Below are 25,955 nucleotides of genomic sequence, written 5' to 3'. Positions count from 1 at the left end.
CCCAGAATCAGCTTTATGTGACTTTCTTACCTGGGCTATTGAGTGTGCATCAAGACAAAGACACTGGTGTAAATGTTTGTGAATCTTCAGTAGGGCTGCCACAAACTATTATTTTGATAGTCGACTAGTCAGATTATTTTTGCATTAGTCGACTAATCAGATCATGCAGTCCACTGGACGTAAAAGTACATCTTATTGCACCAGCAGCATCTGCTCTTATATAACTATCATTAGCTTACAGCTTTAAGTGTTTAAGGTCTGTGCTAACTAAAAATAAAGACAAGATGTAGTTTATTAAATTTTAATGAAATTTGCAGATTGTTTCGGTGAAGTTTAATAAACTCCTTGCTATCTAAAATATAACAGGACACTGGAGTATATTCTCGAGAATCTCACACTTCTGATAATCAGCTGTCTGCTTGACGTTTATTCAGCTGTGTAAAAACTATAACTTTAATCTCAGCCAAACTGATTTACTCAGGAACAAATAAAATACTAAAAAAAGCTAAACAATAACATTGTTAAGTTATCTAAGTGACTTATATATGTTTAACCTGAGTAGCGAAAGACAGCGGTGGGTCTCAGGTCACTAGTGAGCCTAGCCCCCGGCTCGCTATCGAGCTAGTGGGTAACAGACGTCTCCGAAAACGTCGGAGCGCTTTTGAAAATATGTGGTGTCTTGATAAACTGAGCAGATATTTGAGGTTTACACAGCTACATTCTCGCCTGAACATATGTTAAACCTTTATTTTGTGACCCAGAAAGAATAATAAGAGTAATATTAAAACTAACTAGCTGCCGCTGTTTGAGCTGGGCTGCGCTATGAATTCTGGGACACTGCTTCTTCTTCTTCTTCGGGGTTTAACGGCAGCTGGCATCCTTGTAAATGCAGTGCTGCCATCTTCTGTATCAGTCCGTTATTACACTCTTAAATCCTACTACTTATTCCTGCGTCTTTTGTGATCTTACAAAGCTTCAAACGACGCGTCGACTATTAAATCAGTCGTCGATGATTTTGATAGTCGACGTAATCGTGACTAGTCGACTAATCGTGGCAGCCCTAATCTTCAGTCATTTATTTTTTGCTGTTGCTTGGAAGGTTCTCATTTGTCGCTATCTAATAACTGGCCCTATTAACAGCACGATACTTTATGCTGATAAATGGCATTAAAAGGAACTGAACACAAAAAAAATCTGCGTAACATATACACAGTTGAATTATACCGTTTAATTTTCACACAACCTCTTACATTGCAAACAAAACAATTCTTAAAATAATTTTTGCACATACTTCATTTACAATAACATGGCAGTTCAAATATAATATTTAGTTTAATTTTACAAAATTATAAAATTTTACTGGACATATATACACAAATATACTGTAGGTATATACAAACATAGATAGAAAAACAGCTTTTGTCTATTTCTCTGGTTGGACAAGGACAAGAAATGGCAAGAGCTAGCCCTGCTAGCTGTTTGTATAGACACAACAGGCACTCACTCTCACACAAACACACGCTTGCACACAAAGAACTTGTTCGCCACAAGCATCTGTAGCTTTAGGCCTGGCAACAGTCTACTCACAGTCTAACACCTCAAAACTTTTCTGTTACAAATTTGACCAAACAGATTCAGAATTCAGGAACATCACCTTCCACTTTCAAACCGTCCAAGCTCCTCCTCCATTTCCACTGTGCTGTGGGCCGACATGGGGGGCACCTTGCTTAAAAGGCACTAGTTTATAAGCAGGCTCTCGTTCCAAACCTCAACTCTTCCATTTGCAAGCTGCTCTGCCACATGCTGGGATCCATCAGGGGAAGGACCTCACTTTGGGCTTTGTCCCTTTGCCACAAGTAGGGCAATAACATTAAGAGCATCTCGGGTGAAGAGGAGCAGGGCACTTTGGGTGAATTTAAAACGCTTTACTGTCCCTGAACAGGTCGATGCGCAGGGCCAGCTCCTTGAAAGAAGGGCGCAAACCAGGGTCTTTGTCCCAGCACTCCTCCATGATTTCATGTATCTGAAAAAGAGTAGGACACGAACAATTAACAAATAAACAAACAAACAAAAAAAACTACTGGTAGTGATTTGATTCCTGATATGGAAACGGAGTCATAACAATCCTCAGAAGGATTTCTGTTGATTTTTCTGATGACTAACAACAAAACTCTTGAATGTCTAAACTATTCTCAATGGGCAACTTGTTGAAGCTCAAACTGAACTTAGAATGGGGAAAAAAGAGGATTTAAGTGACTGTGAATGTGGCACAGCTGTTGATGCCAGACAGGCTGGGATTGTCACACACCTGCAGAAACCACTGGTAGTCATCAGTGCTTCCCTCAGCCTCCTAGTAGGCACATCTATGGGATCAATTTCAAACTCCTATGCTGCTTTGTACTCAAGTTATAACATTCACAGCCACAACCACAGTGTACCCATTAGGGCTGGGCTATATCATACCGTTCACGGTAATACCGGTGTAATTTTGGGCAACGATAGGAAAATGAAATATCGTGATAGAATATGGGTAAAACGCGCATGCGCAGAGCCTATGTTTACATACGCACATGGCGGTGACGCAGAATGAGAAGAGCGAAAGTGGATTGTTGAATGAAACGGATGAACCAGAAGTGGTTTGTAAAAGTGCTGCAACTTCAGTGGTGTGGAACTGGTTTAGCTTTCGTCCGTCAGATACACAACAAAGCACTATTTTTGGTAGCGCATGCTAGCGGGTCGTCGTTATTACCGTGTTGTTTGGAAAATACGACAGTGCCCCATGTATGAATTCTGGTTGTGTTTACTGACCTCGAAACGATTTTATGTGTTAGACGGCGCTCGAAAATCTGTCAAATGTTTTAGTACGACTTTGCTAAGCTACGAAGCCGCACCGCTTGATGGATTGTCGGAGCATTACGGCAGGAGCCTCGCGGAGTGATACGTACTGTGCTTCAACATAATATTACCGTATTGTGTGTGTGTGTATAACCTCTTTTTAAGTTTTGTGGATATTATACATGGTTATGCTGAGGATATGTCGGCCAGTTTCCACTGGAAATGCCTTTTGGTTAAACTGTCAGCAAGGAATTTGCACTGTTACATTTTTATATAACTTTAATGCACATAAAAAACAACTGCTTGTTTAAGTGAAAATACATTGATGGGGTTTTTTGCACTAATAAAGTTGTGGAGTTGTAAAGTATTTTGTCTAGAGTCAATTATATTTTCAGTTATATCGTTATCACAAATTTTCAAATGTATATTGTGATAAATATTTTTGGTCATATCGCCCTGCTCTAGTACCCATTTTGTAATAGTAGCTCAGAGCATGATAAGACCACGTTACAGAGTTCTAACGATGTCAAACTCATTCCCCTAACATGACTGTGAGTTTACTGTAAGAATTAGGCCAACCATGAAGGCAAAAGGGCATACAACCCAGTACTAGGCAGGGAGTACCTAATAGAGTGGCAGAGAAAAGCATGACTTCAATTTAAAGATACAATTGCTTGATGTGTAACTAAGCAACTACTTGGGAATAAAGCCGTCCAATCAGTTTGTCTATGTTCTGGTCGAAATTTGTTAGGGCTGATAACTTGACAAGAAAAACAAACAACCCCAAAACAAAAGAACAAACAGCAGAGCACGATGATACCTCTGTAGGACATCCCAGGGGTTGAGGCAGCCTGCTGCCTGATTTGAGGAGCTCAATGAGGTGATAGACAATCAGCTGTCCTTGCTTGTCATTCCCCATCATGGCCATGAAAACCTGAGCAGGAGGAGAGGAAAAAATGTTGCAAATAGCTTGGCTTTCACCATATGACTTAAGCTAAATAAAACTTAAACTCTTGAGAAAGCGCAAGAATATCCTTACAGATAAAGCAAACTGAAATCTAATCTAAGACTAGGCATGACTGGAACCAGCCTCTCCTTTACAAAATATAAAGTAACTTAGTGAATCAACAAAGTATAACTAAAATATAAAAAATACACTTAAACGTCTAATAATTTTAATGATTAATTTTAATAAAATAATGCCCCCCCCCAAAAAAAAAAAGAAAAAAAAAAGAATCCTATCTCGGGCTCTCTGGAAACAGACGCTCTACCTAGAACGTGCATTTATGTGCACACTTCGACTCAGCGATGCTTCAGGTGAGGGAGGGAGAAACAAAAAGAATGCTGCTGCAAAGCTTTTAACTAAGACACGAAAAACTGGGAGCCAGTTCATTACACTGGCTCCCAGTACATTTAGAATTCATTTTAAAATCTTGGTGCTGACTTTTAAAGCTTTGAATTGTGATGCCCCTGCCTACATTTCTGATCTTTTAGAACCCCACGCTCCCTCTCGCAGCCTGAGATCATCTAATCAAAGGCTGTTGGTAGTCCCACGAACTCGTTTTAAGACCAGAGGTGATAGATCTTTTAGAGCAGTGGCCTCCAGCTTGTGGAATGCTCTCCCTCCATTATTACATTGCCTTGATTGCATTTATTCTTTTAAAAAGCAGCTTAAGACACATTTATTTAGATTGGCTTTTAATTAGATTTGTGCTGTATGTTTGATTATTGATGTATTTTATGTACCGGTATTTCTGTTTTTATATTACTGTGAAGCACTTTGTGGTTTTTATCCCGTGAAAGGTGCTATATAAATAAATTGATTTGATTTGAAAAAGAGCCTCTTTTTTTCCTGGAGCAGTCAGATAACCTTTCAGTTGTTGTCAGGGTTCAAATGTTATGATTTTTTGTTTTTTTACAGAGTATGAATCACTGCATGATGTTAAAGGCATGCATTCTCCAAAAGACACATGCTGACAGGTCTGTGAAGACGTATTTGTTCAGTTGTTCAGTTGGAGAGGGTTCCTTCAAATTTATTTAGCATTTTTGTGTTTGAAGGGATTTCCTGGCTCACAATGAGCCTTTGGCGATGACTAAATGCTATTGTAAACATGCTCTGTCTTAATAGATTAAAGGAATTAACTGAGTTCATTTTATTTCACTCAAGCTGGATATCAAAATAACCAAGTTTAGACAGTAATATACTCACTCACTACTCACTATCATAAACAAGCTAACTAGTTAACTCAATAACTGATGGATTAAAACTAACAGCATGAGTTCCAGTTTGTTTTATTTTGTTTGGGGTTTTTTTGCTGTATAGGTGGAGAGAAAAAGACCTCTTGATGGGGTTAATTTTTGCATTTTTTAAACAAAATGTCTTCCAATCTGTTTCAGATTGTTGACGGGGCCACTATCAGCATACTCTTTCCCCCTTGGACACCTACTAGTAGTAACTCTTATATAGCTTACTAGGGCTTCACTTGGAATATATATTGGCATAAAAGAAAAAAAACCTCCTTTCTTTTTTCTTTCTATACACACATAAAAACTTGAAATGCACTGTATGTATGATGTATTACTTACTGCAGGAGGACTGCAGTTCTTGTCACTGTGGGTGAAGAGCTCATAAAGTACAACTCCAAAGCTCCAGACATCCGACGCCACAGAGAACTTGCTTTCAGTCAAAGACTCGGGGGCATACCTGTGAAGCAGCACACCAGGTCACTCGATTTCTCTGAAGTTAATTTATAAGGCTACACTAAACTAAAAATAGAGAAGAGGATCACAGTTAAATTCTAAAAAACAAACATATTCTGACCAGAATATGGGGCTCTCTCCAGGATCCTTCACCATGTAGTAGTCTTTGTCCTGAGGCAGGACTTTGGTGAGGCCGAAATCCCCGATTTTTACTCTGAGTTCGCTCTCCACTAGGATATTTCGTGTTGCCAAGTCTCTATGGATATACCGCTTACTTGATAGGTACTCCATACCCTATGTAAAGATGTAACAAAAACAAACAATTATATTTTATCACTAGTTTAACTGGTCAGAAAAACGAACAAACAAGGGACAAACTGGCCATGTCTGCAGTACCTTGCAGATCTGAGAAGTGTAATGGACAAGCTTTTGATGCTCGATTCGCTCTCGGTTTTTTATGAGGTAATCTCGCAGACTTCCAAAGGGAAGATATTCCATGATGAGACGGAGGTTTCGTCGACCTGAAGGAAGGAAAATTTCCAAAATACAAAATGCTCATCTGTAACCGAATTGTAGGAGGACATAATGAAGCCACACTGGGGGGAGGATACTAAGAAATATGTATGTAGAATTATTTTTTCCATTTCCACATAAGATAAAAAAAAGTAGAAAATGTTTGTACCATGCATTTAGTTAATGAAAATGTAAAACAGCCTGCTTACTTTGTTTCTCTAAGAGAAAAACCAAGCTACAGAGACGTTGATCAAAAGTACCTGCACTGTAGCAAACACCCTTGTACTTGACGATGTTCTCATGCTGAAGAGATTTTAGGATCTCGATCTCCCGCTCGAAGTCTCGCATGTGCTCTGCGGTGCTGTGCTGAAGTTTCTTCACGGCCACGACCTCTCCGGTGTTGTCCTGCAGTGGGTCATATCGACACATCTCCACACTGCCAAAGTTTCCCTTGAACAGAAGAACAAATAATTGAGCCGTCGTTGTTCATTCATAGTTTGATTTTTAATTGTAGTGTATCCTTTTTGAATGCACATTTTGTTCAAAAATACCTCAACCTCCACATTTATCATACCTTGCCCAGCTGCTGTAAGAATATGAGGTGTCTCTCTTCAAACTGAGCTGGATCCTGATTGTCAAACCCACCAGATGCCCACGCAGAGCCCACTGTCCTATTTGGCAGGATGTCACTGTCCACGATCAACTCATAGTCTGGGAAGAAAGAAAGGAGAAAACTCTTGTGTCTGGATGGAAAAGACATTGGACTTGTCTGGCCTCCCCAGGCATGAATCATAGTTGAGGGATAATGGACACTTGTGAAATCTCTTTTTTGTCATCAGGATCATGTAAAAACCAGCTGTGAAGTGAAGGGGTGAGTCTGACAGTGAAACTGCAGGCAGACCGACCCCAGGGTAAATACTACGGATGACCAAGATTTAAAAAGAGACTTAATTTTGCATTCAATATGACCCACTTCTATGAAACCGGAAGTTTGTTTTATTTTTTGCATCCACAGCTATATCCATCTGGTGGCCTTCAGCTAGAATCCAGATTTAAGGCACTTCCACATTTTTTTTTTTTTTTAATGTTGTGACCCAGAAGATACTACATTCATGTTTCTGGTTATGTTTTTACAACTTCAGTTTAGTTTTTGAGGCGTCTACCAACCTGGTGTGAAGAGGCTGTGGAGGTCACGGATAACGGCACGAAACGTAGGCCTGAATGTGGGCTCATAGTCCATGCAGCTAGAAATCAGATTAGCCAGTTCAGTCCACTTTGGTGCAGGAAGCTGGTGGTGATCCATGTAAAACAGGGTTTTCTAGGACAGAACATTGGGGATTAATGCCGGTGTGCAGATGCAGATGGAGTGACTTAAAGCAACTCTTCAATTAGCATGCATTTATATGGAAACAATATATATATATGAATATATGTTTTACATGTTGCCACTCAGCTTTACCTTGGAGTTGTCTAGTGTTGCTAAAGGTTTATCACCACCACTGCAGATTTCCCACAGTGTAGTGCCAAAACTCCACTTGTCAGCAGCCAGACTCAGTTTGGCAGGGTCCTCAATACATTCAGGGGGCACCCAAGGGATCCTCTCAATGAGAACTGATTACAGACAAAAACATTTGACCTTCCACTTTTAGCTCTTCACTTACCAAATGCTTGCAGAACAAGACAGCAAATAACTCATTTTAGCTCTGTTTTTGTAACAAAAAAGTAATAAAGCTCACTGCAGTTACATTAATATATTAACTAGCTATCTACTGCCCCCTGCTGATCTTCGGCACAACGGACAAACTCACTTTCTTTGGGCAGGACAGTGATGCTGATACCAGGATCACTTAGTTTGATGAAAGGTGGGTTCCCAGCCCTCCGATCCTCTTCTCTGATCAGGAGAACATTTTTTGCACACACATTCCCATGAACAAGATGTTTTTCTTCCTACAGGAACAGAAAAGAGAAGCTATCACACTTTCTTATTAACAAAACACTTCCTATGTTCTTACATTTATTTTTATAATGTACTTTAGTTTTAAAGTTTCACTTCTTTTAAAAAAAATGTTTTCAGTACTAAACAGCTGTAAGCAACAAAGAAATCTATATTTATCAATATTTTAGCAATGACATGACCTAAAATGAAGCGGCACATATTTTCATACCAGGAAGTTCATGGCCCAGGCCAGCTGCTTCGCCACTTCAAGCTTCCACAGAAGGTTAATCGAGTTCTTGTTTTTCTTCAAGTAGGTGTCCAGTGAGCCGAATTTCACATACTCCTGAACCATGATGTCTGGAAAGAAGTTTTTTAAAAAAAAAAAAAAATACAATGACTTAAAGATGTGGAAATTATGGTTTGTACAGTACAGCGATTTATAGATTTATTACAAAAACCAAATTCAGGAACTGAATGTTTCTAACAGAATCTCAGATGGGCTACAGCTCGGTTTTACATTACAATCAGTTTAGATACATGTTTTTAATATATACCCACTGAGTATATATAAAGAGTGGCTGTCACTTATCAGTCAGTGTGTCCTCGTCTTAAAGCCTCAATCTTTTTTCCAGTTGTCATCTTAACATAACAAGTAAACAGATCTGGTTTAAAAACTCAGCGACATTGCAGTCATACGGCAGCGGCTTGTTAACATTTTCTAAACGACCATCATTTAGAAAATGACCATCATGCTGTACTCAGAAACAGCTGGCGATTGACACCATAAAGCCATTGGTCAAGTGTTTAATGATGTCATAGCTTATGAAAGCTTTGAGGGTAGCTTTCCTTTAGGCCAAAGTCTAACCAGGTCCAAATGTACTCCCCACAAACACTTTCACTTAAAACCTTCACAGTGGACTTCTGGCTGTTAAATAAACATGTTGACTCTTGAAGATTTACACAACCAACAAAACCTTAGTTTACATTGAAATATTTACCGATTTCTTAGCTCAGCAAAAACTGGGTTTTGGCATTAAAAAGTTCTATATTAGTATTACTAGTACTACTAATCAGTACTTGGTTGTAAGTACTAATTAGTATTAACGTTAAAGTCGAACGACAAGATCATGTGTAAGATGTGGGAATTTTGGCGATTGACCCCGTTGCATATGGATTTCTGGGACTACCTTTCTCAAGGATGTGTGAACAGCCAAGTTCATCCGGTCAAGATTGTGGTAAAGCATGGTGCATAGTTGGCACATTAGGCTTAATGACATAGCTCAAATTGTTTGCCAGATAAATAGGTACTGAGACAACTTACTCTCTTCTCCACAGACACAAACGCCGTAGTTTAGAATAAGGTGTACGTGAGACAACTGGCTCATCATGCTGGCGGCTTCAAAGAACGACTGCAGGACAAGAAAAAAACCAGAAAATATATATTTGTTTGCTGATGGAAAAAATACCCCCCAAACAAAACTATATTACGTCAGTGTTTTAGCTATATTTGTCTAACAAAACCTAAGATCAGCTCCAATATTACTCCAAGAATACCTCCTACTCTAAGGCTGTGCAATGAATAATCAAATTTAATTTAGGGCTTCCAATGATTATGAAACCAGGATGATTGAGATAAAATTCATTTTTGCGGATCCTGTTATGCAATGGTGATCTTGTTTTATCTTGTTTTTTTGTCTTTCCTTTACAATGATGCACTTCTGCCCCTTTCTAAAAAAAACAAAAAACAAAAACCCAACCCCATAACCAGATAAAAAAAAAAAAAAAGTGACTCAAGGCAACAAAATAAAAAAAATTAAAAATAGATACCCTCTCCAGCAAACAGTCACAAAAATAGAGCCAAATGATGCTTTTATAAAGCAGGAAAAGCTTATGAAAAGAAGTCACATGGCTCCTGCTTGAAATTTCCACCGTTAAAGAATTCCTTAAAATATGCCAGTAAAGGGAATCAAGAGCGGTGGTGTAAAGTTCCAGTGTTTAGGCTGATGTAAAGCACACCACAAAATGAATTCAACTAATTACCAGTACTAGTCAAAGCCTTTGTTATGCCCCCCGACGTAAATATAATAGAAAATCTGGGCAATCACACAAATTTACAAAAATCAACGCCTCTGTAAGCAAAACATGCACAAAAGCCACAGACCTCAGAGAAGTTCCTGTGGGCCTGGTCCAGCACTTTCATGACTACTTCCGTTTGGTGCTCTCCATAGTCTCTCAGCTCCTTTCGAACCCCTTTAAAGATCTTCGTAAAAGTCCCTTGACCGAGACTCTCCATCTAAGAGAAAGATCATCATTGTATAAAAACTCATAACACCAGCACATTTAACTTATCGGTGAAAATATGGAGGGTATCCTATAAAGGTATAGCAATTCAATACTATAACATAATAATGCTGAACATTAGAAACATTCTTGTAAAGAATGACTGGATAAATGAGGGCATACAGACATATTAAACGCTCTGAACATGTAAACTAAGCTTACAAATTCCAGATCTTCTTTCCTGATCTTGTGAAACACCATTTGACTGATGTTGTGTCGATGTAGTGATGGGGACAGTGGCACTTCTGAACCTTTGTTGCTCCTGCACACGAGGAGGCATGACTTTTCTGTTATTGGAAAGAAAAGAAAAGAAAAGAATCTTACTTTCAAGTTTTACTCGTTGGCACAGCCTCTACCTTAACCAAATCTCACAGTTTCTCCATTAATATTGAAAATTCCCCCATCCTTCCTTCCACGCAGGTAAAGAGTTTGGGTGTTATACTTGACAGTACTCTCTCATTTCAGTCTCACATTAATTACATAACCCGGTCTGCATACTTTCACTTACGTTTTAGGTGTATTCATAACCTTGCCCCTCCTTATCTCTATGTTCTGCTTCGTATTACCACAGTTTCCCGCTCTCTCAGATCTTCATCTGCCACTCAACTTGTTGTTCCTTCTGCTCTTCTTATCACTATGGGGCACAGAGCTTTCAGTCGCTCTGCTCCTCGGCTGTGGAACTCACCTCCTTCAGCCTTAAGAAATATAGATTCCCTTCCCTTATTCAAGTCACAACTCAAAACCTACTTGTTTAAACTGGTTTACTCGCTTTAATACAGATTTTACTTGCTGTCAAATAGTGTTTGGTTTTTTTGTTGTTGGTTTTTTTTACATTTTGTTTGTGGTTGTATTTTGCTTTTTTTTTGTATTTTAATACATTACAATCTATTTTAATCTACTGTTTTATTGACGTCTTTTTCTCTTTGTAAGGTGACCTTGGGTTTTAGAAAGGCACCCTCAAATAAAATGTATTATTATTAAGAAACTATTTACTAAGTATCCTGCAATAAAATGTAACAATCCAACTGAGAGAGAAGCACGGGAAACGATTACAAAGACTCGAGAAGTTCCATGCTGTGTTTCTTCATCAGTTTCTGGGAAAAAGACTTGTGGTAGAATTATGAAAGCAGACAAAGACCGAGGCACCTTTGAGTCATCCTGCCTGGTAGTTTGTGTTTCGTGCATTTTTCTTCTGTAGTATTAGTGATTGGCTAATCTTATAGATTAGCCAATCATAAGATTGCTAGAAAATCAAATTTAGTACTTTTGTGACCTTTACAGAATAAAGAACACACAAAACCTCATTTACAGCTTTTCAAAATGCATGGCAAATGTGACATGGACATTTCATTTGGTACTCCACAAAAACATACAACAGAATAATTTACATGGGGCAGTTGTTTTCAACTGTTCTACATTAAATATAAAGTTTTGGGTTTTTGCACACAACTAATGACAAATACAGAAGCAAAAGCTAAGACTATGAAATCAAGATTTACAGCCTAGACACCAGCAACCTCGTGGAAACTTGTAGTCACTAGGGGGAAAAAAAAAAAAAAAGTGTCCTCCCCAACCAGTTTACAAGCGGTGAAGTCAGTCAGAAAGTGGGTGCTGCATCAAAAACCTCATTGTGCTTGCTTTGGTTGCAAGCAGATTCCCATGATCACCTCTAGTTTGTGTGGACTGTGATATCTCTGCAAACACTTGCCATTCCGAACAGTACTAAAAACACAAGCAGTGCAACATAAACTGGAAATGAAAAACAGTCACCTTTGATAGTTAATGTTGTACCTGTGCTGCAACGAGCACACCTCAAACAGTGCAACTTTTACTTTTTACCGAATACACAATATAGTGTACGCTACTGACGTGTAACACAGACGAAGATTGTTTTCTTTACATACTTTTTTTTTTTTTTTTTTTATGTATACATTTTAAGTATACATACTTAAAATGAGTATAACACTTGAATGTTTCTTTTGAATCCTTTGTCTTAACTTGTAACAAGCCAATATAATGTCTTGATTCATGCTCAACCGGCCAGCTAAATAAATCCCAGAACGTTGATTCTGTTCATCTGAAAGTTGCATTTTAAGTGGGAGAAACACTCCACCAAGTCACAAAATAGAATCTACTAATGACAAACTATACAGTTTCACACACACTACCAAGGCTAGTTGTGTACTGAATTGAAAAACAAACAAACCCAAAACAAATGTCATCAATGATCACAGGCACCAGCCTGACCATTCCAGCCCAATACATTTGTTAAATTTATTTAAATTTCCATTGGTTAGAAAGAACTAGTGTGTTAACTTATAAACGAATGCGAAGAGATAGAGTCATTATCCTTTCAGGATACAGTACATTTTCCATTCATCACAATTTGTGGAGTTTACAGACTCCACAAAATCCTTCTGATGCAATATCTACCATCTGTGCTCTGCTAACATGCACCTAAATTGGACAAATCCAGATTCTGTTAGTTTTACCTTTGGATTTAGGAGGGCAGCACTTGCTGAATTGGAAAATGATGCTGTCTGAGCGCACCGTTTCCTTCTGGTAGCAGCTGAGCAGTTCTTGCAGACTGCTGAAGTTTCTTTTGGTTCCACTGAGGTTGAACTCTCCACTTGCAGACCTGGTGATCTGGCAGTGCTTGTGTTCTATAGCATCATACACCTGGCAAACGCAAAGAGGACACCAAATTAACCATTTTAATGATGAATTTAATGTAAACCTAGAATCCTTTAATCATGAAAGACATCACAATAATACAATACAACACCAGAAAGAATTAGTAGGTATTAATAAACACACACTTGTGCATTTCAACAACAAATGTGATAACATGACAAAAGTTAATCTAAAAGATAAATATAGAATGTATGAAAGTTACTTACCTAGAAACTAAAAATCTAGCCAGCCAATTTGCCAGACCAAAACCACTCATGGACTCTTATGTCACATTTGGGCAATACACACAAACAAACAAAAAAATGAAATGAAAGACCACAACTGAGTGTCACCTACCTCAATGGGGAAAGTCAAAAAGTATTTGTTGAAATCTTTCGGGCTACATCTCAAAATGTACAGTCCCCGTTTGTTTCCAGACTTCTGAAGCCAATTAACTGCAAACTCCATTCTACAAGAAAAACAACAAAATAAAATTGATGGAGGAAAATGCAGTATAACCAGTTAGAAAGCCTTTATTGACATCATATTTGGGATACAATACAAGTGGGATATATAAACACCAACTGCCAAAGGAATCTGTCTACATTTTGGCCACATTACTAAACATTAAATAGGAACACAATAGTATAAACATTTTAAATACCCATATTTATTTATGAGTCTAAAACACCTAAGTGTTTGTTTTAGTTTAGTCTAACCTAAAACAAACACACTTCCAATAAAAGCATAATGCAGGCTCAAATTGCAGAAATAATCATATTTAAACATCTAGGCATTATCTCACACTCTCTTTCACACACACGCAAATATACAGCTATTACCATTTGCTGTTAAACTGACAATTAAGCATCAGCCAAAAACCTGCGATGACAGAAAATTAAAAAAAAAGATGACAAAAATATCAATATTCATGAAATTATCCATCCATCTGTTATAGTCACACACACACACACACACACACACACACACACACACGTTTGTCTCTGTCTTTCTCACTAACAACATAATGTAAATCTAGACTGGGAAACAGCTTTGCTAATGTGCAAGTGTTAAACTTACACATGCTCGGTGTTGCATATGCTCTGAGTTTAATGACCGACTCTGAAACATTGTAGACTGGTGAAAGTGGTAATGTTTAAAGATTATACATGTAAAGAATTAACTGAGAAAACACTTGTTGAGCTGAGAGGAGCGGTTTTTGTAGAAACAAAGAATAATATACAGGTTTGCCTTTTTTGTTTTAGAGACTGGCTGTTCTGTCAGTCTGATTTAAAAAATAAACTGACAAGGACAGTTCCCCATAAGATGATATTAAGTGGTTTTACTTCTTTGATCACCCATATCTACAAAATACAGTACTGTGCAAAAATCTTGCAGCCACCCCTTATTTCTGAATATTGTGTTTCTAAGGAGCCAGACTTTCTTGTAGATTTTGAAAATGGTCTCCAAGATTCTGAAAGTGTTTCAAAGATTTCTTTGAACATTGGCTGCTTTTTCACTCATTGACAGTGTTGTCTTTGTATCTAACAATTTCAGAGGAATGTTTTTTTTGTTTGTTAGGCCACTTAACACTGACCTATGAATCACTCAAACATAAAGGCCAGTAACACAAGGGGTAAACCACTATTCTGCTCACACATAGAGGACAACTCAGAAAATAACCACTTTTTAATTGAATCATTAGGCACTTTCTTTCGAGCAGCCTGTGGTGTGAAGTGTAACATTAAAACTTTTGAAGAACTTCAAAACTTTGCTTTAAAGAATTTTGAGGTCTTACAGCCTTGACTTAAACATAAATAAATAATCTTATTAAATACACACACACACACACACACACACACACACACACACTGCTGCATAAGCCTAAAAGTCCTCAGTGAGATCATTAACATTAACTCACTCAGGCTATAGTCTACGAAATGGTTTAAACGTCAGCCACCTCCTCTGCATGGTTTACACTCAATGTCATTTACCCTTACCTGAATATTGTATATTGCATAGCTTTCTTGTTAAATTGTATTGTATTTATTTAAATTTTTACTTTTTAATTATTTTATTTGCATTTTTAATCACTCTCTTATATTTAAATGTTCATTTGCTATTTCATCTAGGGTTTGAGAGTAACGAAATTTCTATTCTCTGTATGTCCTGTACATGTGGCAGAATTGACAAATAAAGTTGACTTTGACATCAAGCTGTATGCCAAGAGCAAACAAGACATCAATTCACTGATCACACACCACTAGGATCTACAGCAACATTTGAATGCCATTCAGGCTGAAGAAGTGTAGTCGCATCAATCGCCAAATATGTGCAAAGGTTTAAAGCAAGTCTTGAGGATGAACGGGAAGAACAAGATCTAGGCAATCAATACCTACGCCCAGCTGGTGATCAGATACCCTGCTTGGATAATAAGCTGGGCAAAGTAGAAGATGGAAGCCACTGACATCAAGACAAGAAAGCTTGTTACTATGCATGGAAGGTTTCCTGCATGGAGGGAAGGTGGCCGAGGAACAGTGAGTGTCAGAACCACGATCAAGCATGAAATAGCAAACGTCCACGAGTTCATCTGGAAGATGGCTACAACTGCTCACATGCTTAGTGAATACCTCAGGCAGCAGAAACCCAAGCAAGAACAGAAAGCATCATGGAAGAAGAGAACCCTACACAGCATGTATCACCGCCAGATGGAAGTGGAAGCTGATATCTACTAATGGATGGACAAAGCTGACTGAAAGACTACATAAAGGCACTAATCGTGGCAGCACAGCAATTAGACCTGATCACAAGATCCATAGTCTGCTGCACCAAGTTGCAAGATGCTAGCAGGCAGGGCATACAGGAAAATTGGAGCAGAGTATGGCCTGGAAGTCCCAACGTCAAAATAGGGTGGTTGAGAATAACCGAACTAAGATCCTGTGGGAATTCCAGATAGAGACAGACAAACTGGTGATGACTAACCAACTGGACAAGCAGAGGAACAAGGCCATAGTGATAGATGTAGCTATATCCCTACATCTAGATCCCAGGAAAACTTGAGAGATCTCTGTCCAGAAGAGCGCGATCCTAGGAACAACAAAGACACTGCACAGGACCTTCAAGCTCCAAAGCCTCGAGTAGAGGACCCAAGCTTGAAGGATAAAGACTGCCCACAAGGCAAGTGGGAAATTTTATTCACCTATATAAATGAATAAAACATCAAATACATCATGTTTTACATCATTCAAGCTGGATTTTTTTAAGGGGGAAGTTTTTATACATGTTGATGTTACAATATAATATTTTACATACGTGATTGGACCGTGGCAATGAGAAGATATGGCCTCAACCAGCCTAGGGGGAGCCACTTCTTTACAAAGGTAATGATGTGCATCTGTGGTCAGTCGATAGTAGCCATCAACGAGGGACACAAAAGAGAGGGCTTCAAGCAGGCTGGGGAATTCCAGTTCCTAAAATATCAAGAAAAATGTAACAGACCACATCGTTGATTTGTGTCACACAAACCAACAAAGAAATGTGAATTTATCGGTATATTAAAAGGCATGAGTAGACACTTAGGTGATGGCTGTGGTGAGAGTCTACAAAGAAATAGATTTATAAGATGAAATTACCAGATTCTTGCCATCTTGCTTGTTAATGGTAACCACCCGACTCTCTGCAGTGCCGTCTTTGTTGGCCTGTTTGATGCTGATGTTGGTGACATCAGGGAAATCACACAAGGTCTGTAGTTCCTGGCAAAACAGTGTAACATAGGAACTTAAAAGAAACAATTACTACAATAACAATTCAATGCTGCATTAAGGCCCTTTTACAAAGAAAGCAGCATGTGCTGCACTGACTGATACCTAGGTGGAGTTGATAGTTTAAATCTGTTTTCTCAGAATCTAAACACTTGTTTGTTACCTCAAGGACTATCAAAAAAGATGTTCCAGTGAAACGTCAGTTTCTTTATCTTCCAAAATATACACTAACACAGTAGTACTCATTGTACCAACCTGTTCCGAGTCCTTACTCAACTCCCGACACCACTGTATGCCAGTATCTGCTGCCACCAGGATGATGCGCTGGACGCCTGATGGCTCCTTGACCTGGAAGGTCTCTGTATAGAAGGACTTCTCCAGAGACTCCATGCTGATGAGGTACTTAAGCTTAAGGTCACGAACTGTAGTCCGACACTGGCTAAACTGCTGGATAAAGCGCTTGAAGCGGAAGCGGATGCGTTTACGTGTCAAGAAGTTGCAGTCCTGGATCTGAGCTCGCATGTCCTTTGGCAAGAAGGACTTGTAGCTAAAAGAGATTCAGTAAATTCTCATGTCAGCGTGATATGCCAAGTATCATGAATCCTTTAAATGTCTCACAAAAAAAAGCTCTGCACTTCCACATATTTTGTACAAAATTATAAAATAAAAGATAGCAACACAAATTTAAAGAGTTGTTCTTTGATGTTTCAAGTTCAAATACACTCAATGGACAAAGGTTTTGGCCAACACCACATAATATTATGACCACAAAATGTTCACTTGATCAAGCATCTAGCCATTTAGTCTGCCTTTACAAACATTTGTAATCAAATAGATGGTTCTAAAGAGTTCGCTGATTTCCCATTTGGTACTTTACTAGGATGTCACCATCGCAATAAGTTTGTTCTTAAACATTCCATAATCAACCTTATGTAAAATTATTGCAAAGTGGAAGCATTCAGAAATCATGACAACTCAGTCACAATGTGGCAGACAGCATAAAGCTATAGAGTGAGGTCAGTGAGTGCTGAGGTGCTGTAAAAGTCACAGATTCTCTGCTGACTCCATAAATGCAGAGTTCCAAACCTCAGCAAAAACTCTGCGCCAGGAGCTTCATGGTATGGACTTTCATAGCTGAGTAGCTCCTGTATGTTTAACCTCCTAAGACCCGAAGTCTTCCATGACATGCATTTTTAATTTCTGTTTGATATTTGGGCATATTGGGGCCCGATGAATGTAAAAACAAAGAATTACCAGTTGTTGGGGTTTTTTTTACCTTATTTTTGTTTTTAAGAAAAATAAGAGCCACATATGAGGATATTCGTTTAAAATTTCGATAGAACAGTAGCAGTATAATTTCCTCGTAAGTGGATATCAGGCCCTTGTAGAGCAAAATTGAGTATTTTGGTCTAAATAACCCAAAATGTGTGGTCCACATATGTGAACACCAGGTCCTAGGAGGTTAAGTCTATAGGTGCCTCAGTAATTACGTTCACCTGGTGCAAATTTGCCAAATTCCTTTCACAGCTGTTTTTGTTAAGGCAAGTCAGCATTATTGATGCACAACATGAGTGAAATCAATTAGTAGCAATGAAACAGATAAAAGCCATAAAAGCAACTCTAAGTACCTTATAGAGTGATATATATCAAGAGGCGACAGCTGCTTTTCTTTGGCCGATCTTGTCATGTCAAGTACAGCCAAACCAAGGCACTCTTCTTGTGTCTCATGGGAGTTGGAAAACTTCACCAAGCCATTCAGATAGTCATTCCTCCACTGCGATGAGAGAAAAATACCAATCATTGTTAGTTGTATCTGCTAACGTTCAGGTGAGTGTACTGCTGTCTGTCCATATTTTCAAGTCTACCGTAACTCAACTTAAGTAATTTCTGTATACCAAGTGTAGGGCTGTTCGATAGAACAATATAAAAACAGTCTATCGTTTCATTTTACGCTATTGTTTGTTTCATGGTGTCGCAAAATAAACTGCTTACGGCAATATTTGTTTCATTGTTTTGGCACTTGGTCACTGTAGTGGCTATATTAATTTCTTAAAGTTCTCTCTCTCTTATATTTAATATAACCACACTATGGACAGACAAGCGCCTGTTTTCTTAACGACGGTAAAACCATCGCGTGTCTGCTTGTTTATTTTCTACATAAACCTTTCACAATAAAGCTCAAGATCCTGTTGAGACTTTTCAAAATAAACTGAATCATGTGAAAGAGTATGCAGATTATTTACAGAGCCGACAGGTGCTAAAAAAATAAAGCTTAGCCTCAAACGTTAGAACAGGCTTTTCCCCGCAGCACACGTGTAATAAATACAAAGAAAACGGCGGCCGTTACAACTTATGTCTAAAAATGTATCGTTTCATGCATGTTAAAAACACTCGACTCCAGGTACACGACGCCCAGCTGGAAACAATTCATGCAAGTCGAGATGCCCGAGATTCACAGAATTTACAGAAAATGTTACATTTTTGTGATTTATATCGTTATCGGACGCTAGATGTCTTATATCGGGATATGAGATTTTGGTCATATCGCACAGCTCTAAGCAAGTGTGACAGTTTTTAATTAAACCAACAATCTCAGGATATGCTCCTATCAAAGCACACAAAAGACTGATATTTAAAATGGGTATGGACCATACAATCACAACCAGCCTTACAAACAATTGCCTCATTTTTTGTAAGCTCAGTTATGGTGTTAATCCAAAGCAGGCAATGCTATCCGTGTTCAGTAATGTGCAACAATAAATTTAAAATTAATTCAAATTTATATTTTTATTGATCACAGCCTCATGTCAAGGTTCTTCCTCCCATTCTCTTTGCCTTGTTTTTTTTCCCCCTATGTACAAATATTTCTCTGTCACCTTCTGACCCTAATAGTTTAGAGAAAAGTTAGGTACAACATAGGTTGCTTGCAGTGACTGGATCAAACACTGATTATGCAGGGTGGCTCTTTACTACAACTGACCAATGAATGAGCTTCCCGTGAGGCCCTCTGGCGTCATATTTGCAGTTCTTGTTTTGACTGTAATAAGAAGCCAGTGTGAACACTAAACAAGAGCAAAACTACAAGATAACGTTCAACCCTTTTTTTAACATATGGCATTGGGCACCAATTACAAGCTATTGTTATTGTGTCTTCAATAAAACTGTTTTTTGTTATTACACCCAACACTGAAAAAAGGGTTTATTAAAATGACAGCAAATTCTAAAATTCAACAATGCCCCCTCATTTTGGTCTCGCCCTTTTACAAATTATCAACTTTCTTGTCAGAAGCACAGACTGTAAGCTGACTAGACCACAAAGAGTTTAACATATCCTATAAATGAACGCAAGCATACAGAATAGCTTTAATGGCTGCAAACACACTAACATATTTAAATGACCTCTTGGGTGGTACTTCATCTCTCCCTCTTAGGGTTTTGCCGGGCCACCACGACAGACTTCCATCGCCATAATTCCACATAATCCTAAATTCATGCAGAGTTCAACTTCAGCCACATTGTAGGCTTAAACTATAACCATTCACCTACCCTGGAAATATTTCTATTACATTGTGGTCACTATACATTACTTTTTCTTTTTTTTTTTAAATTGTTTTAACTGGCTGTACAGTTTCGAGGACTCTTCTGATAAAGTTTACTGCACTTGTCACTTTCTTTCTTAAATAGATATTTTTCATTTGTGTAATGTTAAAAAAAATGAACTGTATATAGCACAATTTCATTCTAAACAAAGCAAAACAAATGCAAGTATCCAATGCAGAGTAATATTTAAATATTTAAATAAACCTGTGAATTTCCAGCAAAACATACAGTAGCAGGTACTGGTTTTGTTATTGATCCTTACTGGTACCCTAACTGTACCTTTCAATAACAGGATTTTTCTTTGTATTACTGACTTAATTAATAGGCCTTAAATGCCAGTTACATTTCTGGACAGTGACAGAAGAGAAATATCTGTGAAATGCAAGTAAGGAACTTGCTTTCACGTTAGGTTTCATAGATGCAGAGGAGTAAATTGCTGTATACAAATGCTAACACTACAGTCACATCTATCTCTTTCGTGTGAGGGAGATAATGAGATACACTGAAGTTGCCAGATCAGAGAGAATAGAATAAAATACACCAGTATCTTAGTTTCTTATTCATATCTTTATATGTATCCCTGAGTAATGAGGAAAAAAAAAAATGTAAACTGTGACCTAACTCATAATCTACCAAAGTCATAGCTCTGCACTTCAAGGATAAAAGCTGCTATTTTTTAACACGTTGTCTACATTACTGGTAATAAATGCTGCTCTTGAATATTTTTGTTAAATTAACCTACATATAAACAATCAACTTCTAACCTATTTGGGGTTTAGGTGAGAGCATTTACCTGAAAGAAGAGGTACGACATTACAAAGTCATCAATGACGGGGCTTTCTGACCCTTTTGTGACTCCGTATCGATAAGCCCTGGATGCCCCACCACTATACCAACCAGGGAAGTAGTACCTGTGAAAACAGGTTAGAAAGAAAATGCAGAGAGTCATTAAGATGTTTTCATTTTAAATCTCAAAAAGACACAAGAGAAATTGCAGAGGCAAAATAAGATATGCTACCGTATTCTGAAAAACACATCTTCAGACGCAGTCTCATCAAGCTGGAAGATGTGGTTGGGTGAAAACCACAAGTGATCCTGCTCTTGGAAAAGACCAAAAAGGCTGCAATAAAGTGGTGATATACCTACAGTGACGAAAGAATGAGAGGGCACATTATGTTCTGTAAACTTGGATTATATTCAATTAGGTAACTAACAACAAATGAATGCTTTATTTAGAGGGAGCTCTGAGGACTATGCCTCAGGATACATAGAGTAAAAAGTGAAAAAGGTCAATAAGATTGTCTAAACTGTCATTTGTATTTGTTTTATCATCAGATGCACAATGCACAGGTGAGTGTAGTCCCACTCTGCAAAGCCATACTGTTGATGAATTTTACCTCTTAAAAAGAAAAAGAACACAGTACAAAGCTAAGCTAAGCAACTTTATTTTTTCTTATCATTAAAGACAATAAAGGCAAAGTTTAAAGACAGCATGGAGATGAGCGAACAAACTACCAATTTTTCTGTTATTAGGTTTTACTGTGGCCTCTTGATAACCTTATCTTGGGATCTATGCTCCAAGTTACAGAAGAAAAACATGAATGGGAGTTCTTTATGGAGACTTGCACAGCGTGAGTACTCACTGCATGCCTTTGCCGCATCTATGCACAGCTCTTCAGCTACATAGTCCCCAGGTGGGTAGCTTAGAAAGCTGCCGTCGGTCACTCCCTGGTTGGTGTGATATAAATGAAGCCTTAGAACAACAGCAGCTGGTCTTGTGTCTGCAGATTCCCGATGGGCAGTCCCATTTTGGTGCGCCACTGGACATGTGTCTGTCACAGTGTCCATGGCTGGCAGGGAGGCCATCAACAGCATACAACCTTCAGTAATAATAATAGTAGTAAAGTTGATTAGTATAGAACCCATCAAAACCAGCATTACAAAATGTTTCCCAGAAACATAAAAAAAAGATATATAGATAGAGAGATATATATATAGAGAGAGAGAGATATATATAGAGAGAGAGAGAGATAGAGAGAGAGAGATAGAGAGAGATAGATAGAGAGAGAGAGAGATAGAGAGAGAGATAGAGAGAGAGATAGAGAGATAGATAGATATATATATATAAAAATAAAAAAGATGCATATAAAAACCATTTAACCATAAATTAAAACTGACAAAGCAAACAAAAGTGTACGTAAAAGAATGACTAGGATAGTGTGATTCCATTGTAATAAATAACTTAAAATTGACATAAAAATCTAGACATTAAAAGAATAAAATGAAAAAAAAATGTCTGTTAACATTTGACAGAAAATAAGGTTATTGAGGATAGTTGGATCAGTGGATTTTACTGGGAGAAAGAGCTGTCTGTCATCAGCATGGTAGCAAAACTGAATGCTATTTGACTAATGTGACCTACAGGTAGCACAACAAAAAAACGAACCCAGTACAGACCTCTGAGGGACTTCATATTTAAGAAAGGAGAACTACCAGTGAAACCAATGTTGTTGTTGTTGTTTTTAAATTGGTCAGATATGACGTAAACCAACAACTGAGCTTTCCCAGACATACCAACCCAGTGGCACAGGAAAATTTTATAGTCTACTGTAACAAATGATGCACACAAGTAGCACAAAAGGAGAACACTGACCAGTATCAGCAGTTTTTAAAATATTACTTGATAATCTAATAAAGACAGTAATTCGACATCTGTGACGCTGACTAAAACCTGAAAATTTTCAAAGATATTCTGAAATAATGTTTCACAGTGACTGGCATAAACTATGATAAAATGTTATGGCTGATGTAGGGGACATCATTAAAAGAATCAGGAGATACTATTTTTGGATTTTACGTCATTAATTTTATCACTAAACAACGTTTTTCACTAAACATGGTAATCTTACTAAAACTTAAAGGCTTAAAAAGACAGTCACACAAAGGAGGTCAAAGTCAGGAATCGGGAGGAATACCAATGGTGGCTGGAAGCACTGATGAAAATTTTTGTCCTGTTTTCTCATTAAACGAGCATAAGCATACTGACACGACCTCTTTTGGCTCTTCGCTTGGAAAAAAGATATCAGACAGAATCAGAATCAGTTTAATGTGACATGTCAGCATACAGAATGATACAGAGTTCTTCTTTTTCGTCTCCTTTTTTTAAAGCACTCTGTGATAAATTCAATATTCTGATTAGGGTACATGGAATGAACTTTTACATAAACTGTTATCAAACGTGTTGCATAAAGCTAAAGTACAGGGGAACCATTGTCAGGGCAGAAAGATTATAAAAGCTGTATATCTAATTCAACCAATGGCTGCCTTTACACGTAGAAGTCATTTTTTTGTCAATTACTTACACTTAAATAGTAAAGACTGTAGATATTAAAGCTCTAAAATGAGTACAATTTGCACTTTGCCACAACAAAGCAGCATAAGGAAATCGTCTTTCAAACAGCTGCTAATCCGCAAACCCCTACTGCTCTTGCCCTAATCAAATTGAGCTGAATTATGAGTGTTATGGTACTTCTTACAAAATTAAAACCTACTATGAATAGCTTATGATTGTGGGTTAAATAGGATGTATAAATAGGCCATTATCACAGTCCTGTGCTAATTTTATTGGACAACGAAAACACTAAACATCTTCAATTTAAAATAAAATTTGTTAATAAACGTCTAACAGCAAAGAAATGACAGAAATTAGCTCTGCTCAAGTGACTAGTGCTATAACAAAATAAGTGGAACTATGCTGGAGTATAAATAACTCCCTTTCCTTTGTCGTCACTTTTTGACATCACTGAATCAAAGCGGATGCAATTAAACTGAACAACAGGGAAATAAAACAGCAGGAGTAACTTTTAAGTTCAGGTTCATATTGCTGAAATTGTGGACACTACCTTATACACAAATTCTGTTTAACTTTTTCTTGTGGAAGAATTTATAGATTCTTATTTGTTTTGACATTGATTCTGTAATTTTCATTATTGTTGACACTAAAAAAATTTGCTTAAGAGCAACTGGAAAACAAGGCTGACTACAGTTAGACCTACCTACTAACGATTTATTTCAGAAAACATCAAGAAAGAAAAAAAAGCAATACATGCTTGTTAAAGTTTCATTTACAGAAACTGCAACAGCTAACCGAAAACAAAAGCTCAAATTAAAAGGAACTAGAAAAAGTGAAAGCGCAGCATTTTTCTAGATAAATTATTTTTTTCCCCACTTACATGATTAATTTAAAATTACACTGGTTTGTAAGCAAAAGAAAAATACTTTGAATGCAGTTTGATACTTCCCAGAGAGAAAGAGGAAACCCATGACATTAGCTTTAATAAATTCTGACGTGCAAATACACTGAGCGAAAGGGGGTTTGGCTACATATACCATCTCCTATAATTTAAGACAAGGTTCTGCAATAATTGTTTCCTCAAGACTCCTAAATTTCTCTAACTTTTATTAGGATTACATGATACTACAGAATTTCTGGACGCGTAGTACATTAACCCAAATGTGACAGGTAGCAAAGTCACAAATCGATAGTGCGACTGGGCATATCCAGTGATATTTTATAAACTTGGCTTCAGAACAAAGTCACCAAGGCCATGATTTTGCGTGCTACCGTTAGCTATAGCTTCATTAGTTTAATTAAGCTGGCGCTAACAGCCAAGACACGCACCCATATTAGCTTAGATATCATGCAAATAAAGTATATAAATGCATTTAGCAACTCCAGTATTTAAAAGTGAACCGTACAACCATGTCAATGAACAATTTACGAGTGTAAACACTTACTTCGGTTGAGGGGCCAGACGTGCAGCTAGGTAGCTTTCTCCTAGTTACCTAGGCCAGCAGTGCAGCCAGGATGGGAAAGCTACTGCCAGACACTTCTGCTTCGGTTTTTGTAAGACCGGTTCTTGATAGCTGTCCGAATAAATAATAATTCATTTATGGCCTAAAGCCACTTGGAAATATTGTTTTTTCCATGTCGCACTCGGCTGGCTAACTCGCCACACAAGCTAGGCTACCTCTGGTCAGCCCAGCGCTACTCATATCACTCCGGAGGAACTTCAGTTGTTATCTTCACAATCTTCTAACTTCAGCCAGTGTTAACTCAAACAACGTCGCGCGTGCGTACGACTTGCCCGACAGCACGAAATTCATTTAAAGACCGTCATCTCTTTGTACGAGAACATTTGACGAGGGCTACATTATTGACATTAACTAGTGAACGACTAGCCACTTTCCCAGCCGTAGCTACAGCGAAACCAAAGCTCAGGCGAGTCAACAAGGCAGCCTTTCCCATCATACCAATGCTGCATTTAGGGACTGTCGGAAACGAATTACCACTTGTATGTGGTTATTCATAATTCAAAATGTCACACGTAACAACATACACGAGAACCATCAGCGTAACATTCGAAACTCATTAAGCAGTGGCTTGAAAATTAAAATGTACAACTATGCTTAACATTAACTTATTTACCATACTTACTAAACATCTGCACGACAAGAAAGCAGGAGATGAGTAATGTAACAGGAGTACTGTGAAGATTGGTGTACAGCAAAGAGAGAGAGGTGGCAATGGAAAAGGC

General features: G+C 37.9%; 1 protein-coding gene across 2 annotated transcripts; it reads right to left on the bottom strand.

The window, feature by feature from the left end:
• Positions 1-1,213: 1,213 nt before the first annotated feature.
• jak2b (Janus kinase 2b) lies at positions 1,214-25,955 on the bottom strand. Of its 2 annotated transcripts, none has more exons than XM_005948200.2 (24): positions 25,856-25,955; positions 22,002-22,238; positions 21,377-21,500; positions 21,152-21,269; positions 18,387-18,532; positions 17,014-17,305; positions 16,630-16,749; positions 16,310-16,467; positions 13,355-13,466; positions 12,817-13,003; positions 10,487-10,611; positions 10,146-10,277; positions 9,306-9,393; positions 8,214-8,341; positions 7,857-7,995; positions 7,508-7,659; positions 7,216-7,366; positions 6,623-6,759; positions 6,309-6,498; positions 5,932-6,056; positions 5,657-5,829; positions 5,422-5,539; positions 3,656-3,769; positions 1,214-2,023 (listed from the first exon to the last, which is right to left on the bottom strand). In XM_005948200.2, exons 1-24 carry the CDS (start codon positions 25,860-25,862, stop codon positions 1,916-1,918), a joined length of 3,381 nt encoding a protein of 1,126 aa, XP_005948262.1. In that variant the 5' UTR covers positions 25,863-25,955; the 3' UTR covers positions 1,214-1,915. The 2 variants fall into 2 exon arrangements, with proteins under 2 accessions (XP_005948262.1, XP_014185020.1); XM_014329534.2 differs by lacking the exon at positions 25,856-25,955 and adding an exon at positions 25,156-25,792.

This window comes from Haplochromis burtoni, unplaced genomic scaffold, assembly GCF_018398535.1.
Source record: "Haplochromis burtoni strain Fernald_Lab_line unplaced genomic scaffold, NCSU_Asbu1 Contig_54, whole genome shotgun sequence".
Classification (NCBI taxonomy): Eukaryota; Metazoa; Chordata; class Actinopteri; order Cichliformes; family Cichlidae; genus Haplochromis; species Haplochromis burtoni.
This window is presented reverse-complemented; position numbering and strand designations above follow the sequence as displayed.

Coding starts and splice junctions, on each gene's coding strand:
- jak2b (XM_005948200.2), bottom strand. Junction 16,750..17,013: donor TGAGTAAGGACTCGGAACAG/GTTGGTACAATG, acceptor CTGTTTTGCCAG/GAACTACAGACCTTGTGTGA. Junction 5,540..5,656: donor GGAGAGAGCCCCATATTCTG/GTCAGAATATGT, acceptor GCTGCTTCACAG/GTATGCCCCCGAGTCTTTGA.